At 38.9% G+C, this 26,646-nt stretch overlaps 5 protein-coding genes across 7 annotated transcripts; 2 read left to right on the top strand and 3 right to left on the bottom strand.

Moving 5' to 3' along the window:
- Positions 1-236: 236 nt before the first annotated feature.
- LOC113669081 (allatostatin-A receptor-like) lies at positions 237-5,798 on the bottom strand. Of its 2 annotated transcripts, XM_089204304.1 has the most exons (5): positions 5,662-5,798; positions 4,185-4,591; positions 3,644-4,088; positions 1,518-2,090; positions 237-383 (listed from the first exon to the last, which is right to left on the bottom strand). In XM_089204304.1, the coding sequence occupies exons 2-5, from the start codon at positions 4,587-4,589 to the stop codon at positions 367-369; spliced, it is 1,440 nt and encodes a 479-aa protein (XP_089060430.1). In that variant the 5' UTR covers positions 4,590-4,591; positions 5,662-5,798; the 3' UTR covers positions 237-366. The 2 variants fall into 2 exon arrangements, with proteins under 2 accessions (XP_089060430.1, XP_089060431.1); XM_089204305.1 differs by lacking the exon at positions 5,662-5,798 and having other exon boundaries at positions 4,185-4,712.
- A 2,067-nt stretch (positions 5,799-7,865) lies between these two features.
- Positions 7,866-12,468, bottom strand: LOC113669061 (uncharacterized). The gene is made up of 4 exons (XM_027185051.2): positions 12,324-12,468; positions 11,820-11,860; positions 10,702-10,850; positions 7,866-9,826 (listed from the first exon to the last, which is right to left on the bottom strand). The coding sequence occupies exons 1-4, from the start codon at positions 12,355-12,357 to the stop codon at positions 8,545-8,547; spliced, it is 1,506 nt and encodes a 501-aa protein (XP_027040852.2). The 5' UTR covers positions 12,358-12,468; the 3' UTR covers positions 7,866-8,544.
- Positions 12,469-12,562: 94 nt separating this feature from the next.
- LOC113669080 (meiosis inhibitor protein 1-like) lies at positions 12,563-16,783 on the top strand. Its single transcript, XM_027185078.2, has 2 exons — positions 12,563-13,946; positions 14,227-16,783. Exons 1-2 carry the CDS (start codon positions 12,563-12,565, stop codon positions 16,686-16,688), a joined length of 3,846 nt encoding a protein of 1,281 aa, XP_027040879.2. The 3' UTR covers positions 16,689-16,783.
- A 1,588-nt stretch (positions 16,784-18,371) lies between these two features.
- On the bottom strand, positions 18,372-22,228 carry LOC113669095 (1-acyl-sn-glycerol-3-phosphate acyltransferase alpha). Its single transcript, XM_027185093.2, has 4 exons — positions 21,640-22,228; positions 20,891-20,986; positions 20,479-20,551; positions 18,372-19,054 (listed from the first exon to the last, which is right to left on the bottom strand). Exons 1-4 carry the CDS (start codon positions 22,168-22,170, stop codon positions 18,882-18,884), a joined length of 873 nt encoding a protein of 290 aa, XP_027040894.2. The 5' UTR covers positions 22,171-22,228; the 3' UTR covers positions 18,372-18,881.
- Positions 21,651-26,320, top strand: LOC113669094 (cyclin-dependent kinase 9). Of its 2 annotated transcripts, none has more exons than XM_027185092.2 (4): positions 21,651-22,680; positions 23,007-23,091; positions 23,197-23,287; positions 24,405-26,320. In XM_027185092.2, exons 2-4 carry the CDS (start codon positions 23,071-23,073, stop codon positions 25,265-25,267), a joined length of 975 nt encoding a protein of 324 aa, XP_027040893.2. In that variant the 5' UTR covers positions 21,651-22,680; positions 23,007-23,070; the 3' UTR covers positions 25,268-26,320. The 2 variants fall into 2 exon arrangements, with proteins under 2 accessions (XP_027040893.2, XP_027040892.2); XM_027185091.2 differs by having other exon boundaries at positions 21,658-22,935.
- Positions 26,321-26,646: the final 326 nt, after the last annotated feature.

Raw genomic sequence — 26,646 nt, 5'->3', positions numbered from 1 at the left:
AGAGGACAGCTTTTCACACTCAATTGTAAGTTGCTTTTATTTCATTAAATAGTAGTAGGAAATTATAGTTTTATGTACATTAATGAAAAAAATCATTTGGTTTGAATTCACTTTTTTTCTTTAGCAGAATGATTATACGGATACAATTATTATCGCGAATGTACAATGAATCGCTTTAGTTTCACTTTTTTTTCATTAAGTAGCTTCACTGACAATGTGAAATATATAAAACCGAGCCTCTGATCTAAAGGTGCGATCGCCATTTCTTATATAGTTACGATAAAACCCAAAATTGTTGCCTTCGAACAACTATCGTGTTTCCTGCATACATCAATAGTAAATGTAAAGTACGCTTCTTCCTTCACGTCAGAGCCATGATGATTCTGCGAAAGAGATATATGAAGAAGTCACATTCTTTAAATCTCTATACGAATTTCATGATGAACTCCAATTCTTGGAGCAATGTTTGACGTACAAGACAAAAGCTGAGTGGTTGAAACAAATTATCACATTCCAGAAAATAAGGAACCTCAAAGAAAATGAAGTAAATTTAAAGCAGTCGGTTTTGTAAAAAACTTAAGTCAAAGAAACTTAGTTTCATTTTAATCCTCAGAGTCACTCGTTTTTACGCATCTTTAGAAGTAAAAATGACCACGTGACCTGAAGAAACGAGAACTCTGAGAACGAGAAGCTGAATGCGTCGATCAATTCGAAGCTTTAAGATCCCCCCGGCCACTCTCTCCCCCCTCTCTCCTACCCTTCAGAGTTTGAATTTTTGAAGATTGGTTCGTTCAAATTTCTGAAACGCCTTCTCCCCCTCCCCCCCCCCCCCCACCCCGGCCAAAATTGTGTTCAAATGCCTCACCCAAGTACCGGTTGTGATTGTCGATTTTTTTTGTGAACGGCAAGATAAATAGCGACCGTGACTTTCTTTTAGACCTTTTCTTCTGACCATCTGCTCGCAAAATTGAACTTTTTACCTGCAAACACCTCCATATTAAAAGACAAAACACGTTCATTCCGCTGGAGAGACTTAACAATTCAAATTGCCCACCCCACCCAGGCAAGCTTCAAATTTACCACCCCCACGGTACGGACGGCTAACTGAACCCTGTCCCGTAAAACACGCATGTTACGGAAATGGCACAAAAAGCCGCCCGACGTGCCACACGCCATATTGGGCATAGGAAATTCCCGGGGGTAGCACGGGGTGGTGGGTGAAGCTTCAAAGTTATTCTGCGCATCACAGACCAGTTGCGACGAGCACGTGCCCATGCATACAGGGGAAATTTCTAACGCGGAATGACTTACTCTTGTAAGAACCTGGAGAATTTTCTCGTCGAACTGCTCTGATAACTCAAGGCCCCGCTCTTTCTGCGCGAGCACGAGTGGTCCAAACTTGTGGATAATTACGTTGCCGCTTTGCGGTTTGCTGAACATCCCCAAAATTCGCTTTCTTAGATGCGAGATTGATTGCTTAATGGTAATAATAGATATTAAATGTTACTATAATCTACCTTCTTTCACAGTCTCATGTACGTCAACTCTGCTGAACTCAGTTTGGGTTCCTATTTCCACATTCTTGACAGTATGTTTAGAGATCTTTGGCATGATATTATCCACTGTCTCCGTGGATAAACCTGTCTCAAACCCAGATTGGTGAACTCCAATGTCCACACCGTTTAAACTTGACCCAGAAAAAACGGAGTCCTTGGATGCCGCAAGATTCTCCGGGACACGTCGATCGTTTGGAGTTTGACGCATGCGTGGCCAAGTGTTAACGCTGGTGCCTTTTCGAGCTGCCCGTCGGGGACTTGTTTCGTCTTGCTCTGCAATGGTTTCTAGGGCCATAAGAAGTACTTCTATGGAGTCAGGGGGTACAGCACTAGCTGGTGTGTCTACCCTCAGAGTAGGGGATCCTGGAATGACGACTTGAGATGGGTCATCGCCAAGAATCCAATCCAACTTTAAAGTGGTCTTGTCAATGGCGCGCTTGTTTTTCTTTTCGTCATCAAGGCCGTCTAAGTTTTCTGCGCCTTCTGCAGAGGCTGATTTGGAAATGTATTCACCAGTGTTACAATACCTGAGTACTGATGTAAATAAACGTTTAGTAAGAGGCAATGGAAGTGCGAGATATGTGAAAAGGCGAAGGGCTGGGTAAAAGGTTAGAAGGTTAGATTCTTTGTCAAACATTCGTGGGTGGAGGCGGAATCATGAGTCATTGACCAAAGGGGTTAAATCAGGTGGCCAGAATCATGAATAATTAAGAAATCATGAATTATAAGATATAGTCAGTGAAAAATCATGAACACCGTAAACAAGTTGTCGATGAATCATAAATCATTTCATCGAACTAAAAAAAATTGTAATTAAGGAATTATTTACGTCTACGGTCAGATAATTTCACTTCTGCCCTCGATAAAAGTATACTCCCTCTTTGAATTAAGGTAGTCCCTCGCTCTAATGTGGGTCACCCGGCGGTGCTCTTCTTTCAACTTATCGTGTAAACTACAATACTGGCGTCTTATCAAGTGGAGCAAGGTAACAATGAATATTAGTCGCCATTCTCAAGTTTGATTAAAAAGGAATGGAAAGAGATATTGTACTTATAAAAGGAAAGGTCTTTAAAACCTGGTATTGAGTTGTAACCGGGGACTGAAAAAAATGTGTGTAATCAGAGTTCCGGTCACTGCGTTATCTATTGGGTATATAGTAAGTCTCAACTGAGTACTGAGAGTAATCCGGAGCTACTTCGGTTTTGTTTAACCAACGATTTGTCTACAAAACTCGTACTAAACTTTCCAATCAATCGGTTGCACGCGCTTAAGATGATTACTCAGAAATAAAAGTTGTTGAACGATTCTTTTTTGAATTTTTCCTTTAACGTTTCCTACCAACTCTGTTTCGAAAACTACGATGAAAAAAGATAGCTAAGCGTGCTTGCTAAAGAGATTTTATTGGCCAAGCGTACCCCATTTAAGCCTATACAGGTGCAAATGAATAAAAAAATATAGGTCACCGTGCTCGTTCAAGAAATAAAGACCGTCGTATCTGGTGAAAAGAAGTCGACTAGCGAGCACGCGCGCTCTGAGACTTTTCGAATTTTAAAACACGCGGTGAGCATTTGTGACGCGTACGATTTTCGCGTACGCGAGTTTTTTTTAGTTTTTCAGTTTTTTCGGTCGTTTCGCTTTTGGGGTTTTATTCGTTTAAGATTAAGAGTTTACCGCGCGTCCGTTTGGTGGTGTTTTTGCCTTTTTCCGAAGAATTTCCGTTATCGCTTCGTAAAGATTCTCCATGTTCTCGGAATGCGCGCGTGCTTATTCGCCTAATTACGTAATTTTTTGCGCAGTATAGGATATGCAATGTAATGCTGAGGAATCATCTCGACTCGGTTTGCTCGTTCATACTGTGAGGTCTCATTGTCTTTTTTATGTTTTTCTTCCCTTTGATTGGCTGTTTGTCGCTGGGAAGTTGATTTGGTTTTACGCTAAAAAACTCAGTCCAAATGTTCTAAGTACGTTTTTAAGTCGTAAAATGTCGGAAAATGCTAAAGAGAATGAACCGTGTTTCACTATCGGAACGAGTAATTGAGAGGTTGTGGATTCTAACTATGGGGCAGTAAGTCCAAACAGAAACACACCTGATAAGAGTTTCCTGATTTCCATGCGAAACTTTGGACTGCAGACCAGGTAGCAGATTACGTTTGTGACACAGGGAATGCATTCAATTATGTCCCCGACATATCCAACAAAATAGCTAGGTGTGTAAACACGGAGTGACTGAAGAATCACCATGATTGATGCAGGGAGCGTACAGACTGCAAAGACTATAGCGATTAGCACAAAAACCTTCAGCGACCTCTTAATAAACAACAGAACTTGTTTGCTACCTGCTGAAGCTCTAAGTCTTCGGTTGATATTGTGGTAAGATATGGTGTAGGCAGTCAGCTCTACCACCAGGGGGAGGGTATAAGTAGCGACAGTCACAGCTACTCTGTAGCCAGGGGCCCACTTTTCAGAGTCACACGCCACGAAAAGGACTCCTAAATGAAGAATCACAGCGCTGATGAAAACGCTTAAGAAAGCCTGTGGGATGAGAAAGGGAGAAATTGTAGGTCATTGCAATAACGGCAGCTTCAACAAGTTGATCATCTCATATTGAAGTCACATCAAGACACTCACTTTTTTCTTGACTCCAGAAATTTTCCTGATTGTATAGCACATCGATGGTGAGCAAACAGACATGGATCTCTCAAGACTGATCAACATCAAAGAGAGCGAAGATGCAAATCTGGCCACTCCCTCTACATATAACAAGGCTTTGCACATCGGCCGGCTAAGCTGTACATCCAAGTTCTTTATGACAATGATGGCGCAGGTGACGCAAAGATACAGCACGTCAGCTACCGCCATCTGGACGATCAAGTAAGTGCTGAGGTCGCGGAACGATTTATTCTTCAGGAACACGATGAAGAGGAACGTGTTCGTCATAAATGTGATCACGAAGATCGCAATGTAGAATCCGGTAACAATATGCTCAAACCATCTCTCATCTTTGGATGCATTGGTGATGATAAAACCTTTCATCTCTAAGGGTGAAACAATGAAAATAAGGGACCATTCACTTTGGGGGGCGAGGATTTTAGTCGTTTCTCAATGAAAATGACCCAATCCTCACATAACGCTCTACAGTATTCTAATGACATTCCCCTCACGGGTGATCAGTTTTCTCTAGACTCTGTTAGAGACGACTGACGTCCCTTTTGTTCCCCCTTAAAACCATGTGATCCCTTAAAAATCATTAGATTAATTTTAGCCTGAGCCTTTAGGCGAGGGTTAAAATGGGAAGGCCCCAAGACATATTTTTAGCCCAAAACATAGTCTGGTAAAACTATTTCTATCATTTTAGATGGCATAGAGAAAGTATAAAACTGGAAAATCGACAACAAAACAGCCTGAACTATCACGCCAGCGTGCCAAATTCTCTATTTTAGCTCGCAAAATGTGCCACAATTCCCGACAAAATGATAATGTTAAAAAAGTCTCTTTCAGTCTGCGTAACATAACATTTATCTGCGCGGACCTATCGAAGTAGATTTTGTATGGGTGTGCGTAAAGCAAATATCTTTCTAACACAACTTCCACTTGAACCCAATTTGCTGTCGAAGGACACTTCCTTTAGACTCGTTAGTCAGAGGTGATTATTCAACAGGAGCTGACGGCCATCTCAGATAGCAAGAAGATAGATTACTCAGGAACTCGGCCTCATCAGATGTTTCGGCCTTTGATTTTTGTTTCAATTCCTACTCTCCGCGGTGGGCTCCCCAAACGGAGTGACAGATGGCAATTTTGAACGAAGTAGGCCAAGAGGATGTTTTCTCTTTAGAATTTTTTTCGTAGTTTCTATTTTAACCAAAGATTGCGGCGTATGTTAAGGTGACTCTTTCTTTGGTAAACTAGGTATAGCAGGAAAACGACTCGTTTGAAAAACAAAATCACAAAGCGTTACAAAAGTCAGCGTCAGTACCAGAGGACACATTTCACATCGTAAATGTACTTGATTTTTCAAGCGAACATATAAAGTTAGAATCAATCTCTTTGATTGATTTGAAAACAGTACTGCTGGCTTTCAATAACCAACGGAGATTACACCCCTTACCTTAATTCTGACAGACCTAGTATTTGGCTGAAGTAAAACTATCGTTTGGTGATAGATTTTCCAAAAGGTTATGTCAGTATTTATCCTTAAACAACTCCTTCATCGCAACTCGCTTTTGAGGTCATTGTTAAAAATCAAGTCTCCAGCGGTTATAAATCATTGTGCCGTGTTCCTCATAGCCAATAAGAGCTATATATAGAAACCATACCGTACCGCACCTGGTTCGGGTGCGGTTAGCTAGGTTCATTTGCATTGACGCATTCTTGAACTTCGCGGAACGGATGTCGATTGGAAGCTAGGCGTGAGATGAACAGGATACTACCGGCAATGCCGAACAAACGTTCAATAAAAATCGCACGAACGGTTCGTGGTGCCCACAGTCAATTGTCTTCATTGTTTGGATTTAAATTAAAAGAACATTTTTTCGATCACACAAGTAACGAATTGAAAACAATGGAAAGAAAAAAATAGACATTATCACACAAACGGAAAAAAAACAAAAAACATAGTCATGCGTAGTAAGCAAGGGTTATTTTTTCGGCTAGGCGGGCCAATTGAGATGGGACACTGTGTAACTTTCCACCGGACGAAAATATCGCATTGCTTCACCTTAAGAGAAATAAAATATTACTATTTTAACTGAACTCACCAGGTATTTTGCGGTTTATTGTCTAAATACCTCTAAGCAAAAATAAAATGCATTAGTGCAACTTTTATTGTTGTTTCCCTCGCAGCCGTTGTTTAGTCTCGTCACACAACGTCATATATTCCCCGTTTGAGAGGGAGTGCGTGTTGCGTGATGAGACCAAATAACAGTTACGAAAGAGACAACGCTTACTGCCATTCCTCAAACAGAGAGAAAATCAAAATTAGTCGCCTACAGTTGATTGCCTCAAAAATATAATTCCACGTAATTTTACTACGAAAAGCGAACTGAAACTCTTTTGTCTCCAATAGACCCCAACCAAAGATATATTGCGATACATTGAACAAGAAAAGGATAGGATTTCAGAGTGCCTATGAATTTGGCAAAATGGTGCCATTGCATACCTTTTCACTGGTAGGGTGATACTTGAACCAACTCTTAACTTTTACTTATGTAGTTTCATGTTTAAATCAAGTCAGATTCAATCAATGCACCTCAAAAAAAAAAAAAACAACAACAAAAAATAATAAGAATATTCTACCCATCTTTGATGTGGTAACCTGGCAGCAAAGGATCATTGTTTAAGCTCCTGGCCAAGTCTTCGGGCACAGTCCACTTAATAAACCTTTGACCCTGAAAAGTGATAAGCATCAAGTTTCTCCCGCCAATATCACCCTGAATCACTCATTAAGGTCAAGAGAATTAAGGAAATGATCACCAACTACAGAAGCCCTTGATTGTTAAACAAATTCTCCTTGTAAAACACCTGAGGAAATGTATAGGAAAAGCACAGAGAATATGAATACTGATGTTGGAGTGTAAAGGGGTTAAGAAGGACAGTTTCTGTGCTTTGTTTTGTTGCTCTATAAATAAATCAGGGACAAAAAGATCAACATTTGTGTTTCATCTCCATGTTAACACCAAAGTTCTCTCTAAACAGATGATCATAAACTGAGTGCCAATCTGCCTAAAAGCACTGGATCATATCATTTTATTGTCATCTTGACTAAACTGGCCAGTTCAGCTGAATCAAATTTATCCTTTAACATCAGGGTTTACTGGGTTGTGCCCTGAAGTATATTATCAAGTGCGACAGAATGACTTTACAGATTCAAGTTGCATGTCAAAAAGACCAAAACCTCAGTAATCATAGCAGCTGATCAGAAAAAAGGTAGGCAGTTTAAGGAAGTATTGAGAACTGAAACTTAATACACTTGCAGACCACAGTTGTTTGAAGTAATGCTATCCACTGGATAAATCTCTATCCATTAGATAACGTGGTACCTTTTCTTGACACTTATCCACTGGATAGCAACTCACCTGCCCTTTGAACAATTGGACCATAGAGTGTAGTGAGCTACACTGATGGAACCTCTCAGTGTATGACACAACACTTCTGAGATGGAAAATTTGAAATTTGAAATTCTTTGAAAAATGGTTTTTATCATCTGGAGTATATTTGAGTAACATTTTTTTACCAGACATTGATGTTAAAATCAGTTAAAAAATTAATTATTCTCTGTCTTTCAAGATAGCTGTGAACAAAAACCACTGACAGTTTTTGCATGGTACTTCCTGTACAGGTTTTTAATTTGATCCTTCTTATATAAAATCAAAAAACATAAGATAATAACTAACTCATCAGAAAAAAAAAAGATTTCATCACATGACAAATCTGAATACCACAAATACTTATTTTCTGTCTTTTAAGTTAGCTGTCAACAACACCGACAGTTCTTGCACTGTACTCACTTTAAATACAACTTTTTAGTTTAATCCTTCCTCCATAAAATCAGAAAAAAAGGAAAATTGCTAATTTACAACAACAACAACAAAATGATTTGTTTAGACAACAGTTCTCAATATCACAAAAGGCTGGTATGCAAAGTGAACAGCACAAAATGGTCTGACAGCAGGTGGGTTTCCACCACCTACTGCCTTTTAATGACAAACCTGCATGTGCAGTCACAAGTCACTTTTTATTAGGAATTAGTTGTCAGAACTTGCTGGCCCAGTGAACAGCATCTCTTTGCAAACATGAACACCAACATAACACTCAAATGTGAACATCTTCAATGTAATAATAACTTACCACACTATTAAGTTTTTTTTCCAAACTCAATGCAAATAAACAAAACTTGAGTTTTAATAGTTAAAACTCTTCCTTAGGATGCAAACAGACAAGCAAACAAAACAGTATGCTAAAATTATGGCATTTCTCCTGTTCATCTACAAAATCACAAGTTTGCAGGTGAGTGATCTGGAGAAGGTGTATCCAAGGACCTGGCTGTCTGCACAACCTTTTTGCTACTCTCCAATAGTGCGTCCTTGTCATGGAAGCTGTTGCCCTGGAGGCTGGAGTAGAAGGACTTGTTAGGAAGTGGGTAGTGTCTTCTAAAGGAATCATCAGTCTGACAGGGTGCATTCATTGTTGGCTGGAGCTCTGTGTTGGTTCCCTGATGTTTCATTGGTGTCAAGTATCTGGCCATTTTTCTAGTGGATGTCTTTATCACATGGTCAAAAGCTTGCCCATTGAAACTGTGAAGTGCTTCTATTCGTGCTCTCTCCAAACGTGTCAAGAGCCTGGGTGCTGCTTCAGTGATTATACTTTTGGCTTGAGGGGATGCCTCATGAAGACTTTCCTCCCAATTAGGGTGCTTACTCTTAACACCTTTCACATGATCTTCACACACTTGGACCTTCTCAGTCTGGATCTCAGTATTGCTGCAGTCACTGGGTGTCACTTGAGTTACTTCATCAACAGAATGACATTTTTGCAGAGACATCTCTCCCAGGACATCTACAGCATTTGCAATTAGTGCTGGCTCAACATCCATCTCACCATCTTTCTGACCAGAATCACTTTCATGATGGGTTTCCATGACTATTGGTTCATTTACCTCACTTTGAACTTTCCCTTCCTCAACAGTTTCACAGTCAACAGCCACTGGGTCACCCTTTACTTCAGCTTCACAGGCCTTCTTGTTGGAGGAACACAACTTGTCAAGGCTCAGGCCTCCAAAACTATGAAGAGCCTCTAACTGTGAGGCTTGGACCTTGGTAAGTCTATTACTTTTGGCAGAATTTCGTCTTCGCATCATGGCTGAACTCCTTCTTCGCAAAGTTGATGACCTTCTATTTTGTCTCCCCTTATTTATAGATTTCCCCTTTTCTTTCATAATTCTTTCCAAAGATCTCTTGTCAAAGCTTTTTTTAGTGTTGTTCTGTGCAGTATCTTTATTCTCAAGTCCTGAGTGTTTGGTTCCTGCACTTGATCTGTGTCTTTGAATCTTATTTTGCCCATCTTTCTTTTCTATATTTTCTGCCAGTGTGCCCAAAGGAACATTTCCAAAAGCTTGCTGTGCTTCAAGTTTACATTGTTCAAGTCTTGTGAGTATTCTTTTTGCATTGATGGGGTCATGTGTTTCTGTTTTCTTCTCACGCACACTAATTTTTCGTTTCTGGCCGAGACGAATATTCTTGAATGCTTCATTGGCTTCCTGTCTGGCTTTTTCCATTCTAGAGGACAAAAGTATTCTATGTATGACTGCTTTGCTATTTCATAAAAATAACAAATAAAGGTTCAGTAGAGAAAAAAAACACTTTTGTTTTAAGATTTGGAAATCATACTATACGGCTCATATTTTACATCGATTCCATGGGAAAAGATTCCCATAACAGGCAGCTATGAAACTGGAGTTTACATTTCTAATGGTACCCCTACTGAGTAATTCTTTTAACATTCCATTCTGATTTTTTGGGTAATGATTCCTTGTTCAAATTGTGCTGCTATGGTGAGTTACATGAAGTCAGAGGTAGATCAAGAGAAGAGGTGGTGTTTAAGACTCACATTCAGTTTTTTAATTATTTAATGTATTGTTAAACCAGCTTAATTTGGCATCCAGCATGAGGCTCAGCACTTTAAGAATTTTTGTGTGTGCTGTTCTGCATGCAAAACTAACAAAGTTCACAGATTGAAACTTTAGACTGATAAGTCTTTGGTGTCACTCTGTGTTTGGCCACTTCTCCCCAAGCAACTCAATTAGAACATGATTGTAGAAATGGCAAACAATTGAAACATGAGATTGTTGCAGGAACCTTCAGGTTGTGAAATTGATACTCAACTTGTGAAATTGATACTCAATCTTAAGCAATTGAGGGGTCTTTTCACCAAAAGATAATAGTAATAATGAAAAGAAAATTGATAAGAGTGAGACCAAGACAAACATTGTTTTCAACTAAGCTCAGGTGCATTTGGACTCCCAGGATTGACTTGCAATAAAATTCTCTTTGGCAATGTTGATACAGTTTAAAGCAGGCAGTTAAGAGAAAAAACAGAAAATCTTCAACCAAGGGATATTGCCTTGATAAAACACAAAATTATCAGTCCTTACCGAGTAAGCCTCTTCACATTTTCTTTCCTTGTGGCAGCAGTCTTCGCAGTTGAATTGAGTTTTGACTTGAAGCTTTCCCTTTTAACAACCAAGGAATCAAATGTGCAGTTGCCAAAGGCAGCAAGTGCCTCCAGTTTTGCTTGCTGTACCTGTTGATGATACACAAAAAATGTTAATTTTTTTTCAAACAACAGTATATTGTATTCAAGAAATTATTTATTGCAATAATTTTGTTATCAGTTGGAGACACAGTGTCCAAGTCAGACTACGAGTCATAGCCAGGTTACTGAGTTGTGTACTTTTGCAAGACAAGCACTCTTACACTTGCCTCTCTTTACCCTATGCCCAGTTCTTTTTTAACCCTTTACACCCTAACATCAGTATGCATATTCTCCACACTTTTCTCCATACATTTCTTAAGATGCTAACTAAGAGAAATTGTTTAACCATCAAGAACTTTTTAAGTTGTCAGTCATTTCCCTTATTCTCATGACCTTGATGTTTTATTCAGGGGTGATCTTGTAGGGAGAAATTAGATGCCAGTCACTCTTAGGGGTCAAAACGTTAAGGCCAAATTAGTGCTAACCCAGGATTAAGTTATCTGGGTTTCTTTATTTCTTTCTTTAAGTCTTTTCCTGCTAATTTTCTCTTTTCTTTTTCAAGCATTCAAGCATCAAATTGTAGACAAAAGAATTGTATTGAATATTCTTTTAAAGCTATCAGATCTGTCTGGTCAGGTTTCACACCAATCTTGGGTTATCTTAACCTAGCTAATTGAACAACCCAGAGGAGTACAACAGGGACCAGCACATTGTCAGGGAATCCTGCCAAAACCTGGAGTAACCCTCCATCACACTTCCATCCACCCACAGGTGGTAATGCTCCTAACATCAGAAAGCACATTCTCCAAAGTGTTCTCTACATATTTCCCATTACTGACAAGGAGAATAGCTCTGACGATCAAATCAATGAGCAATTATTTTTTTGATTCTCATGGCCTTAGTTTTTAATTCAATGATGATATAGTCTGGAGGAATTGGATGCTAGTCGATCTTAGGGATTAAATTTGTGTATGTCTTAAAAAATAGGAATAAAATACAAAAAACTTTAACTACTACCTTTGTGAGTCTTTTCTCTGAGCATATTAATGGATTTTCCTCTGAAATATAACAAAGTAACGGTCGTGTTTACTTGGAGTGATATATCGATTTAACTGACTTTGCTTAAAAAAGTCTCTAATTTGCGTTTCCTATGTCGTTGTGGTTCGGATACGTGTGTCATCTCTGAGCCTGTAATAAGCTAGCAGATAACTCAGATCAAACGGGGGCACGTACAGTTTACAGCAAGTTGTACAGTACTAGTACTAAGACGTACGCGGTACAGTTCGGCAAAAGCATATATTTGTGTGATAATGTAAGTTTACTAATACAAACGGAATCTATTTTCAGTTATCACAAAATATTTTACAAGCCAGCCCTGTTATAACGGACAGATCGTATCCCTAATAAAGTTATTGGGTCTTCATGTACGATATTCGAAAACAAACATTGCGACGAGGTCGGGCGATGGAAGATGTTGTCGACAGAGATATTTTTACACGATTCAAGCAAAATAGTACTTACCTTCTTTCATATCCACAGTTACGTCAGATGCCATCCTTAAGCAGGCTACAAACTGCGACAGGTTAAGAAAATTTCTGGTCGGTTATGGAAATCGTACTCCGATTACTTCGTTATTTATTTTGAACTTTCCCTCCGAAAAAAAACTGTAGTGCACATGCGCAAGTGAAACACATAAGCTCTTTACATTCGCGGGCTCACATGAATCGTTACCATTCCTGCAAGTATCGCAAGTTAGCAGAATGGAGTCGACCGAAAATTCGCTCAGTTTTTTCACTTCAGATCACTCAAAGCATGATTCTCAGTGGCGAATGACAGGAAGAAACGTTACATTAGTCTGCGTAGCGTGTCTTGTAGAGCTTTTGGAGAGTCCAAATGTCCTTCACCTTCGCAAACGCAAGGCTCTTCAAGAGATTGTTTTTCTTCTTACGAACAATCAAAATGTCTTGGAGCTTTTCTGTCAAAGTACGCAGATTGTCTCGCACCTTTGCAGCACAATAATGGATTTGTTGTCATCAGAGAACGAACTTCTGATGAACACAGCAGTTGAGGCACTCGATATTATCACTGTCAAGCTGCGTTCTGAAAAACTTGTGGAGAAAGTTATGGAAACGTCAGAGAACCAAATATTGCGGTTAAACAATTTCAGGAAATCCTATCCTTTTGTTCTCGCCTTAGGGCGACTTTTAAAATCGATCCCGGCTTTGTCTCAAGTATTTGCCAAGAATTCGTCTTCTCTTTTGGAATATTTTATCTCTAACATTGTGTTTCCTGAAGAGTCCATTAAAGTCGCCTTTCTATTCATACTTGTACAAGTATGCTCCAGCGAAGAAGCGGTGAAGGAGTTAAATTTTCAAATCCGAGAGAAAATGTGCCGACAAACATGCGCTGTTATCAACTGTTCTGTAAGTCTCGATACTCAAGTTAACGCCCTTGGGGTCCTGAAAATGTTCACTACACAGCCAGATGTGTTAATGTCAGTTTTGAAACCCCCAAACGAAGGTAAAAGCGATATTCTTGAAAGTTTAAAGAAGTTGATGCTATCACAAAACGAGGCAATCCAGACTGGAGCTATACAATGCATCACTCGTATTTTACGACATGATTCTGAAGAAAAATCATTTACCAGGGTCATTCTAAGATGTGGAATAGGAGAGATGCTCCTTGAGGACTTGGAGTGTTCAAATGACATAATTCTGGCCTCGGTTTTCTGTTGTTTGGATCACATAGTGAGAGCCGATGTCTTTTACACCGAAGGCTACTCTGTCTACGGCATCGAGTCAGTAATCGTCGGTGTATCAAAAGCCATCAAGTTCAAGAATCCTGAAATCATTCAGCAAGCAATTCGTGTGCTTTCCCTAATTTTATCTTCGCAATCGTTCAACGTTCAACTCTTCCCAAACGAGGAGCTTTGTAAGAAATGTGCTGATATCCTGCACCAAAGCTTGAAGTCTGCAGATCACAGGGTTATCACTCAGGCAGCTTGTGCTGTGGTGCAATTTCTAAACATCAATCGTTTTCCCTCATCGATGTCGTTTGAAGCTGTTGGTCCTCTTGTGTCAACTGTGATCTCCCAAATGGAAAAATTCACAAAGCCAAGGATATATTTCCGAAATATTCCTAAAGGTAAGCCATTCTTTAATTCCGCATCCTTTTGAAAGAGTCAGCTCACACCCCTTCTAGGTTAAGTTTAGCCAACACCTGTAGAGCAGATTTAAGCTATGACCAAGGTCGCAGTGATATGCTCTTAAGTGAGACAAGTTATTAGATATATTTCCACTTTTTCCGAAAATCGCCTGACCTTTTCTTGCACTTTAAATATTACTAAACAACTTTGAAAGCCGCTCCACCTAAACGTTTCTGGTCGTATTTATACCTCAGCATAACAAAAATGTTTATCCATTAGGAGCATTTGGAGCACTTCTGGGTGCTTTGTTGGAGGTTATCAAGAAGGCTTTACTATTTGGTCAAGAGTTCCAGGTAAGGAAACCGTCGTACGCAGCCCTGCTGACAAGGAATGAATCAACGGTTTCATATGAGAATGAAATACTTGAGCAGTTTGTTGATTCGTTGTGGAAAGCTATCGATCAGACATGTGTACCGGCCTTGATGCTGAACTACGAATCTATCGAATGTCTTGCAGTGTTCAAAAGCTTTTTTGAGATTCTCTCTCTCTCAGTGTCTTCAGTGAATAGTTACAGACACGATTTTGCAAAGAAACTAGCGTCAGGTTCTTTTGTTCGACTCTCCCTAGAGATCAGAGAGAGCTTTTGTAGACGTCCAGATGGCAAAGAGCTCGAAGACGTCACAGGGCGTTTCTTGACAGACCTGTGCCTTGCTCTTGCCGATAGTTGCGACACCACCCAGCTAAAGGAAGTGCTTCAGACAAGCAATATTGCTCGTATCCATTCCGTAACCGCTTGCCTAAACATACTTACACAATGCCCAGTGAGACAGTCTACCACGACTGAGATAAATGACGTCTCTCTCTTCAATTCACAATGTGCTTGCATCGAACTGATGTACGTGGCGTTTACTCATGGTGACATGATCGTCTCCCTCGAAAGCCTCGCAACAAGCTTGCACAAGTATATAATGCTTCTTTCCGACCTCAGCCTTATGCCTCGTGTCACTCTGAAACACTTACTGTATCTTTGGATTGCACCCTACAGCAGGCTGAGTAAACTGACACTGCCAACTGACGTCATGGAAACCATGGACGTCGCTCAACACATTCTGGAGCAGAATTTGGTGAATTTTACACCAAACGAATTTGAGTCGATTCACATTAAAAACATTCTCTTCCTTTCCTGGATATTTTCTCGTGAACCTCTAACACACGCCTTTGGTCGACAGGCTTTGATTTGCTTTCTTAGAAGCGAAAAGACTCAGAACTGTTCCGCTGACGAGGAACTCCAACAACTTTTAATTTCAAACGATCCGTGTTTTCGAGAATTTGTCTCACTGATTGATCATAACATGGAGGCCCTTGTTAGTCGAGTAGGGATCATTATAGAAGCATTGATGTCTGGAGATTCAAAGTCTATCCCAGCCAAGTTAAGTGCATCTCACTTAAAATCAACAGCAATCCAAATAACTAGCATTTTCCTCAAGATTTTTTCAAGCCACAAGTCCCATCCTCTCGCACACCATTCTATTTCTACCATGCTGAATGTGATGACAACAGTACAGATGAAGGCCAACCTGGCATTTGACGTCAAACTCTTGTATCGCGTCATCAACTTGTTGACTTCCTCAGACGGTGATCAAAGATTTGCAGTTTGTGCCATAAATTATCTGAATGTTTTGCTGGCTAGGGATACGAATAGAGAAAATTACCGGGTGGCTGCGGTGCTTCTATCCAACAAGCCTTTCTGTAGCTTTGTTGAACATATTTTAAATTCCAAACTGGTAAACACTGTCGAACTGCGAACGGACTCTGTCAAGGACGTCAATCTTCTCGCAAGCACTTTGGTTCTCATCGCATCCCTTGCAATCTCCCAGATGTTGTCTCAGGAAGGTGCTCAGCATGTGTTCAGTCTCGACAAAAAATGTATGATTAATCTTGTTAATGAAGGGCAAAGCATTTTGGGTCTTGCAAGTCTTGTCTTTTGGGATGTCTTCTTCAAAACTAGAAAGGAGTTAGTGAACCCCATTTTGGTATTGTCGAATGGTAACGACGCAAACGAACCTTCTCTCGAGAAACTATCCGACGAAGACCTCCATGTTCTGCTTGTTTATATACAGAACTCGTTAGTCCGTGACAGTGAGACTGTAAGACAGTGCGCAGTTAAGTGCTTAACAAGCTTTCTCGGTTATGTCCCAAATACCTCAGACTTCGCATGCAATCCTTGGAACAGAATCGTTTTGGAGTCACAATTGTGCGTACTCAGTGTTAATGTTCTAACACCGAGCTTGGTGCTGTTTTGTTTGCTGGTGTTGCAGTACGCACCGAGCAAGCCTTACTTAAACGATGTCCTTCAAGACGCAGTGGAATCCATTCTCCGCAAAATCCCTAACGTTCTGTGTTCAGAGCAAGACCTGTCATGGTACTGTGTCAATTTTCTGGCGCAGGTCTTGAGTAAGAAACACAAAGTCATGTCAGAAAACCAAAAAGCTGCTGTCTTATCCTGGCTGACAACTTTTAAGGAAACGCTGAGGGGAAACGAGGAACGAAGAAGCTTAGCCGAGTCCCTTAATACAGAAGCGGAACAGAGTGACGAAAGAGAAGTCAGATTTTTCAAGATAGACGCTGTAATTTTCCCCAAGACATCACTTAAACCATCGGCTTGGTTGGATCATGAGCTGTTGGAAAAAGTCTTCTGTCTCCTCGATAGTAAAGGCAACGAAGACAGTAAACAACAGTAGCCTAAGCGAATCCCTTAGTACACAAGCAGTACAGAGTAACGAAAAGGAAATCAGAATTTACAACAGAGACGCTGTGATTTTCTACAAGACATTGCCTAAACCGCCTGATGTAGTGAATCATGAGGTGTTGGAATGCCTTCTGTCTCCTTTATAGTAAAGGCAACGAAAACGATGAGACAACAAATAAGTTTCTTGCGTGAATTTAAAAAGAGAATCTCCATCGCAAGAAAAGTGGATGTTTAGCAGAAAATTTGACAAAACTAGGTGAGAGACGGGGTCTTTGTAGTTCTGAGAGAGCAGAAAAGTAGTCTGAAAATTGTCGTTACAGAAGTAGAAATTTAAGGGTTTTGTTATCTTTTCTTACACTTAGGGCAAGTTTAGCCATGTTTACTAACCAATAGCAACAATCGTTTTTCCTTTAAGAGATACACATTTTTACAAACTTGATCCACGTTAAGAGGCTTTTAATCTGTTGGACATATGACTTCATGGAATCGTTCAGAATCGCTTGGGGTTACGCGCAGGATTTAACCCAATTTAGATCTGCTCGCGTGATCATTTTTCAAACTATCTTTCGAGTATGCATTTAAAGGTATTCAAACGCTGCCCGAGAAGGTTACATTACCAATTTGGTGCAAATTTCTTGTAGTGTGGTCCGGCAGGGCAAATTCAGCTTGCTCATTGCAGTAAGTGCTGCGAGAACAACATGTTTAGGGGCGGGTTAACAGCTTCTGCAGAAAAGTCACTGCAAGAAAACGGCATTAACAGTACTAGCCAGTAAATACAGCTGCCTCAAACTATTTCAGCCTCTTTGATAGATGAAAAGTACAGAAATCGCACTTCAGTTGATATGATTGGCGAACAAAATCTTGCGTGCTTCTTTGAAAGTTGCATGTCCATTGAAGACCTATCTACACCCCTTAACGCGCCTGAACGTCACAATTTATGTGAGGGGAGGTCTTTTCAGCAAAGAGATATTTCTTATCAGGGCAAAATTAAATTGTGTCGAAAGTAATCCAGGCTTGCATTGGTTTGGTTTACTTTGCTCTGTGAGTTTGGTCCGGGAACTCGCACCACTCTCCAGACCATTGATAAGAAAAACTAAAATCGATCACGACTTGGTCGCCCGCGTTTTCTCGCGCTTTAGGCGATTTGCTTGTTTTTACTTTGAGTTCTGATTGGCTCTTCAGGGTATTTTCCTGTCCTCCGATTGGCCCCTGTAATAACTTTGGTTTGGGTTTTATGACAGTCAATTGCAAAGCGCTCAGCTCTATAAACAACTCCTCAAAGTTTAACAATTGCAATCCGAGACTTGTACATTTTATGGATACGGATGTTACTTAATTGTCCTTGAGGTCAAACATATTACTTATTAAAGGTGTGTTTTAGGTCACGTTTAATTGTTCATTTGGGAAAAAACATATGCAAATTAATTTAGCATTTGAAAAACGGTTGTGATGGAGTAACAATTAAACAAGTACTGAATACCAGATTCCTTCTTGGGTGACTGTTTCATAAGTGTTAACATTTAGCCTGCACCTAAAGGCACCAAAAGGGCTCACTCTTCCACATGACAAATTATTTTTTGAACAAACTAATCACTTAGTAAGAGCAGTTCCCATTGTACTATCCACACTGATTCTTGGGCTGAGACAAGACAAATTCAATGGAGTACACAAATGCTGGGATAAAGACAAATCCTTTATTTATAAATAAAGGCCATTAAAACATTTGTTTGAACACAATAATTTAAAAAATAAAAAAAAAGACTCAGATTACAAGTATTTCAAGCCAGATGTTTGTCTGAAAATTAAAATAGAGTTATTGATTTATTTCATTCATAAAAATTAAAATAAAGATCTCTTTATGATTTAAAATTTTGAGTTTCAAAATTAAATAAAGTAAACACCAAGATCACTCTGTTTGTATTATTGGAGTTAATTGAATTACAATCAAAACTTCAAAACCTTGCAAGCGAAAGAAGGTCCACAGGCATCATTGGCTATTTTAGCCCAATAGATTACGTAGCACCAAAAATTGTAATGGGACTGGAAACTATAAATTCAATGTACAATCCATCTCTTTAGTAAAATAATTTCATTTCTGATCATATTCATTTTTAAAACACACTTAAAACTCCACATAGAATTGAATTTAAGCTCAACTTGCTTTAATTTCATGTAAAAGTTAGTGTCACTCATTCTTTTTCTCTCCTGCTGGTACTGAATTCTGGTGGCTTCCTGAAGAGTCCTTTTCATGGAAAACTTTCAGCATCTCTTGTCGAACATGATCTGTTAACTCCCCAACATCATCAGCTGCAAGGCCATCAGTTGAAATGGGATCCAGCACTTTAATTTTAATGATTCCTACAAGATGGCACATGAAAAACTTAACTAATAAGTTTATGATTTAACCCTTTAACTCCCATGAGTGACCAAGACAGAATTTCTCCTTACAATATCATTACAATATCAAGCAGACATGTGATGAGAATAAAGAAAAATATCAATCAGTGGATTATAAGTTGATACAATACCAAATTCTCAAAACTAACATCACAAGAACTGAACGACAGACAGTAAGGAGAATTAATAATGAGATCTTGGGAGTTAAAGGGTTAAGACAGCATCAGTGTGACTGACAATTAGGTTACCTCATACACAATGTGGTTTGCAATCAACATGGAAAGAGTAGTCAAAGGGAGTCAATGTCTGTGACAGTAAATGACACTGACAAACTGAATAAAGTTATCATCAATACCTTAATTCTAGTAATCCCTACTTCCACCTTTCATTCAATGAAGTATCATAACTCCCAAACAATGTAGAGAAAATTATTATACATTAGGCTTTCTATGAAAACTCTGATTGGGCAAGAACATACAGTCAATATACAATAGTGTATGAAGTTGACATGATAACTCAATACCTGCAACAAATATTGGATTATCATGTAAAGTTCAAAGTCTGCCTAGTTTCCAAGCCCCTTGCCATTAGTGTGCTCAAACTTTTGCCAACTCAGAGAAAAGTGTCTTCTTTTGCATATTGGTTAAGAATATATTATCATTGCATTTTCTTATGGTGTGTTATGATATGTTAAAATTTGTTTGACAGTATGCCATATTTGGTTATTTGCTAAATTAAATATGCAGTGATATTACTACTTATAGAATTGTCTCCAACATGGCATGTTGCATTTCTTCAGTTTTGGCAGATAACTCAGACCTCAGCATTGATAATTCATGATATCATGCCCAACCTTATCCAATAATTAGAGATGGCCAATGAGAAAAGGAAAAGTGATTAGCCCCTTCAAGATTGTTTTCTACATTTGTGGGTAATTGATTTTAAGGGTGGTACAATATGTGTAGATCAATCAAAGTGCCCTCTAAGGCAAACTAACACATTTAAGGAAGGTTACTTTTGACACAAAAAAGTTTTTAATGAGTGCAGAACTGTGGGCCATGGCTGACTAAGGAAAATAAAAAAACATTCAGACAAGAGAGTGTGAGTGGAATAAGGCAGCGATCCTGCACTGAGGTGGAACCCTAGTCCATCCACCCATCCATTCTAGTAATCCCCTCATTATAAAATATTTCTGTCAAAATCAAAATTTACTATCATCTAAGGGGTGGGAAAGGAGGAGGTAACAACTTCTACCTGATACATTTGAGTATTCTCATTACCTGTATGCTGTATAATGTGTGGATTTATGGAGAAGTTACATGTTAATCACCTCTGGGAGTTAAATTTTTCTTAGTACTAAAATGAAAAAGCTACCTGAAACTTACCATGTTCAAATGCTTTGTTTTTCTTGTTGAAAATTGAAGAGTAGTCATAGATTACAATAGGAACAATAGGAAGCTAAAACAAAACACACATGATTGTTTCATTCTGAAGTTCCATAAAATGTTCCATTTAATTTTTACACTACTTTTACATATTAAGTATTATTAATAGATGAATATTTTAACTGTCTTTACGAATAATCAAGTTCACAAAGACTATTAATTATTTTCAATTCATAACTTTTGTCTAACGAAAAACACCAAACCATGAAGTTGGCCTGCATTTTTGTCCTGCCATTAATCCTCCATCTTGTGAGTTGTTTCAAGTCATCCCTCTGTGCATTATCCCTTTTCAACACTTTCCAAATTCACATGTGTTAATGGACATCAACTTGAGAGAATCCAGACAACCTACCTGTGCCTGAATGGCAAGATGGAAGGCACCTTTCTTAAATGGGAGAAATGTACCACTCTGGCTTCTTGTGCCCTCTGGAAAGATCCAAAGATTAATCTGCAAATTACATGAGAACATCTGATATTTAATTTATTTAATATTTACTGCTAACATTTTAGCAAGTTACAAATAAAGTAATAACGGTGTAAAACCTGTGTCCTGTGAGCAGAAGACTTGGTCAACAGCTCAATCTACTGGCGGTTATGTGTATCTAATGTGTAAGGTTATATTATATTTCTACGCTTAATAACCCCAAAAAGCTTTGGGAGAAATTTTCACCAAACAGCGAAAAATCCTCACAGGTGAACTAATTATAATTAAAAAAACTGCTGAAAAAGAAGCCAGAAAAATATCATGCTTCAACAGGGTTTGAGCCCCTGTCCACCAAACACCCACAGGGCCCTGTTATTAAGCCAAAAAGCTACCAGCTGGGAGCAAGGTAAATTTTAACAGCTTATTTGATCCAAAGTTTGTGCTGACAAGCATAAAGAAAATTGCTCATTAGCATTCCTCTAGGGGTCCTCAGAAAGATACCAAGATAGCTATAATTTGGATCTTTTTGGACCTCAAATTTCTCAGTTGATGTTTCACTGCTTCAAGGCTTGAAATAATCAGAAACAATTCTAAATACTTCGATTGTTGTCTCGGCCGTTAGCATGACCATTGAAGTTTGAACCCAGCCCCCCTCTGTTGACCACCTATACGGTTACCTTTTTATCACGCATCGTTTTTGCTGTTTTATCCATGACGTTTCTCGCACTCTTGGCGTTAGATCTATCAACAAATACGACTCCAAAAAGCCAGGCCGCAAATCCAAACAGAGGTGCATACAGTAGTTCCCTTTTCGCTAAGAACGTGGTTCTACGGGGTGTCGTCTGAAGCAACACAAAAACGTCAAGCGAACTTTGATGGTTGGCTACAATAATGAAATTCTTCTCTTTGAGAGTATCAAAGATCTCAAGTCCTTCAACTTGAGCGCGTATCGAGTAGGCTCTGACGAGGAAATTGTACAAGATGCCGGAGCAACGATGAAAGTTGTCTACATCAAATGGATGGCACAAACCAACAAAGGTCCAATGAATGGCGGATAACATGATCACAAAGTTGTAGCCAATATACTTTATACGGAAACGAAAACTTCGCGATTTTCTGTATAGAAGAATGAGTCCGAGTAAAAGAAACAGGAGACATAGCAACAAGAACCTAAACTGCCACATTTCTGCGTTGTTTACGACGGTCATTCGCTGTTCATGTGGTCAAGAAGTCGAGACACAACAATAATGTTTACGAGTTTCCCACAATGCAAAGGTTTGTTGAAATCCCAGAAATCCCAGCGTTCCTTCCAAGTATATAAACGGAAATTCTCTTTTACCAATTCAGTTACAGTCAGAAAGGCATTCACTCTAACGAGAACTCAATGGAGAAAAAATCTTCTTGTCACAGGCTTTTTATTTCGAGACTGACATCAACTTGACAATTATATCCAGGAAAATAAGACGAGAAAGACGGCGCCTTTTTTCGACAATAACGATTTGTCGAAGTTCGTAATGCAGAGAGGGACATTTCGTGGGGAGGCGCAATTTTCGTCAAGAGATGAGTCGTTTAGTGATCTGATTGCCAAGCTTAAGCAAGATTACGAGTGTAAATGTAAAATTAGAATGTGAAATTGGAGATTTCGTCTGAAATTTTCCACGCGTTTCTCGGAAAATGAGAATCTTAGGTCGATGACGTCACAAGACGCCATTTTGAAGGTGAGCACGTTGACTTCTGGGAAGGATTTTTTGGGTCTCTTCTCATCCGGGAAACTTGCTTCCTGTGACCTTCATTTTACCGGCGTAAGGAGGACAACGTGGTTTCGTACGCGATTGTCTTCTCTTTGCCAAAACGCCATTTTCAACCCTCGTTTGTCGCGTAATTGTGATGAGTAAAGACCTCTTGGACTACCCTTTCTGCCATGATGTCAACAAATACGAAAGGATGGTTAAAATTGGTCAAGGAACTTTTGGGTTTGTTGACTGCTTCAGTCCGCCATTTTGATAATTCGACTTTGTCGTTTATTTTAAGAATTGTTTTGCAGCGAGGTGTTCAAGGCACGCAACCGAAAGAATCTTAAAGAAATCGTTGCCCTCAAGAAGGTCCTCATGGACAACGAGAAAGAAGGGGTATATACCTATTATTGTTGTAAATGAGTGATTTGCTAAATGTAGTAGTTTCCGTGCTTGTTTTCTAGTCATTGAACTTTTGGTGTTTTTTGCACCACTGTTCAGTTCCCGATCACCGCCCTCAGAGAAATTAAGATACTTCAGTTGCTGAAACATGAAAACGTGGTCAATCTGTTGGAAATTTGTCGAACGAAAGGTGAGTTGAAGTTTTAGTTGTCCAGCAACTGGATGTTGAAATAACTCTGCAACCAGTATACTTTTTATGGACGTGACGGCGTAGTTAAAGTGTCGATGACGCTGCTAGTCTAATTTCAGGTGTATCTCTTCATTTTCAAAGAAACAGAACTATTTTTAACATCAGTAAACTATACTTTGTGTTGTTTGAGTGGTTATGTCATGTCTACTGCTCCTTCGTTACTTTACGCGGAAGTCATGTGGTTTAACAATATAAGAGAGACACTACTTCGAAGATTTGCAACTAATTGTCACTGAAAATATCTAAGAGTTAAATTATTTTAAATATTCATCTAGTATTTTACTCATTAATGAGGGCCAAACAGGACAATATTTTTCAGGGTAATCAATGTAAACAGATTTTCTCATTTTATGAAGAATCGTGGTTGTGATGTCAGGATAGTCAGTGCCTTGGAAGTAGTGCAGCTTATTTTTCAGAGGTTTTCTCCTTATCAAGAAGTATTTAAACTGTTTCTCATTCTGCAAGTTATATTTTGCATCCTCAACATATTCATCAATAAGTTGTGGAGTTCTTTTACTAAGATGTGACAGTCATTAAGCACTCGAGGGGAAAAATTAGTCGTTTTCTAAGTGAAGAACCTAAAAAAATCATGAATGACTCCAAAGAAAGGGAAATTTCTCAAGGAGCCAGTTGTAATCAACAGTGAAATCAGCATACTCTTTTGGGGCAGGAAAATGTAATAGATTCAGGTGCAGTGGCATGTGGTGTTGTGGGTGCTTTGTGTTTTCTAGACGACCATTCTCAGAACATTTCAGCACAAAGTTTGGGTGATTCAAGATTTCTGTTGCTTGTAAAATGAAATTGCTTGAGGGATTTTCTCTAACATGCTGAAAGAGGTGTCCCACTGCATACTAATCTGTGCAATATATATTTCAAAATAATTTTTCTCTTCCAAATTGAGGTTATTTTTCTGAATGGAGACAAATTTGTAAGTTTTATTTTGTGTCCTTTACAACATGAATGGGATAATAGTGAGCATCAAATCTACTTTTAGATATGTCCCCTCTGTTGAAGTGTGCATTAACTCTTTTCATTTTCTTTTTCTTTTGTCTTCTAGCCTCTCCCTATAATCGCAATAAAGGAAGTATATACCTTGTGTTTGAGTTCTGCGAACATGACTTAGCTGGCCTTCTAAGCAACCATCAGATCAAGTTCTCTTTGTCAGAGATGAAAAAACTTACCCAGATGTTGCTAAATGCACTGTACTTCATACACAGTAATAAAATCCTGCACCGAGATATGAAGGCTGCAAATGTTCTAATAACTAAGAATGGTGTGCTGAAGTTAGCAGACTTTGGTCTGGCACGTGCTATTCACCTGAACAAGGACCAGACCCAGCGTTACACCAATAGAGTTGTCACTCTTTGGTACAGACCGCCAGAGCTTTTGTTAGGAGAAAGAAACTATGGTCCTCCCATTGATCTGTGGGGAGCAGGTTGCATTATGGCAGAGCTATGGACACGAAACCCTATCATGCAAGGGAATACTGAACAAAATCAGTTAACCTTAATAAGTCACTTGTGTGGCTCCATTGCTGCTGATGTATGGCCAGGGGTAGAGAAACTGGATCTGTTTAGTAAAATGATCCTACCGGCAAATCAGAAAAGACGAGTGAAAGAAAGATTAAGAAACTATGTGAAGGATCCCCTTGCTCTCGATTTAATTGACAAGTTTTTGACCATAGATCCTGGCCAAAGAATTGATGCAGATACAGCTTTGAATCATGATTTCTTTTGGAGTGACCCATTGCCATCTGACCTGACACGTACATTAAGCTCGGTCAATACTTCAATGTTTGAGTTCTTGGCACCTCCACATCGTGGCAGAGGTCAAGTGCAACCACCAGCTGCTGGACAGTCTCGTGTGGGGGCTGCAAACCAGCTAAGTGTTACTAGCAGCACATTTGATAGGGTCTTTTAATTTTAGTTGCCTTTAATTTTCAATGAACACTTTGCATGCAGTGAAGTATATATTGTATTTATATGTGATGCAAACAATTAAACAATGCAAGTAAAGACTCAAAGACTCAAAAAAAAAAAAAGAAGAAAAACAAAAAAAAAATTGCAAAAAGAAATAAAACAAACTAAAAAATAAAACAAAAAGAACTTGTAAAAAGAAAAAAAGGATCAAAACTACAAAAATGAAGGTCACTCGCTTCAAGCTTGTTTCTTGCAATGCATTGCCACATGCAGTAAATTAGCATTGTTTACATACCCTGCAGTTTTTGTTTACTTTTTATGCATTAGTGTATTGTAGGTGTAATGAAAATAGATGAAAACATTTGTGATTAAAAACAGGTGCTCTATTTTAAAGCATCTCAGACGTGAAATATTTCTTAGTTCTTGTGGATATGCTATACAAGAATTGGAAGTAACACCAAAAAATATTTAAAAAGCTATGCTGTGTAATCATGGCCTAAAAAAAAATTATCATACTTGGAAAATGCCCAAGGAAAGGGGAAGTCACAAACATGCTTACAGAAATGACTGTTCAATTTTCCCTGGCAGATTGGGTAATTTCAGTAGGGGTGGGTATACTTGATGAGAATTGCAATTATCATCTCCATCACTGAATAGTCATCATTCAGTATTGGTAAACCTTATTTTTCTGATTTTTCCTTGGGAGAACCTATTATTGCCACTTTGAAATGTTTTATACACCAAGTTCATACTGTTTTTGTTTTGGTTTTTTTTCTTTTGCATTGTGCTTATGTTTAATATTATTAGATAAATTATGGAAGCATAGTGGTGTGAAGTTAAGATACTATGTTTCTGGAGTTTGAATGCAGACAGTTTACTTTTCATTTAGAAAAAGTTGAAGCCCCGTGTTGTATGTTACAATTAAAGCAGTTAAGGCAGTTAAAATTATCACAGAATGATTTTCCGTGTCAAATGCTGGTGTGCTGCCTGTGCTAGTATCATACTAAATAGTAATTTGAAAACAGTTTAAATAAACAAAGTACTGATAACAAAATTTGTAGGCCTTGTGTTATTTGTATGTAACCAGTTGTTCATCTAGGTCAGTCAGTAAGGAGACCCTTCCCACCTTGTGTGAAACTGTGGACTAGCAAGCCTAGATATTGGGACGAACTTCTAGAAGAGTGGCAACACTCTTGCTTCAGAATCAACAGAGGCTCCTGCAGACTGAGGGGCTGCTAAACTTGTGAGACTTACCGTTACTCAACTGGCTTTAGAGCTTCAAAGAACTCTAAAGGAGTACTGGTCACTGACTTTAAAGTTACAGTGAACCTTAGAAAATGATGAATGGAGTTGTGTTTCAAAGAAACAGCTAACCAGACA

Source organism: Pocillopora damicornis, chromosome 4, assembly GCF_964200805.1.
Source record: "Pocillopora damicornis chromosome 4, jaPocDami1.2, whole genome shotgun sequence".
Lineage (NCBI taxonomy): Eukaryota > Metazoa > Cnidaria > Anthozoa > Scleractinia > Pocilloporidae > Pocillopora > Pocillopora damicornis.
This window is presented reverse-complemented; position numbering and strand designations above follow the sequence as displayed.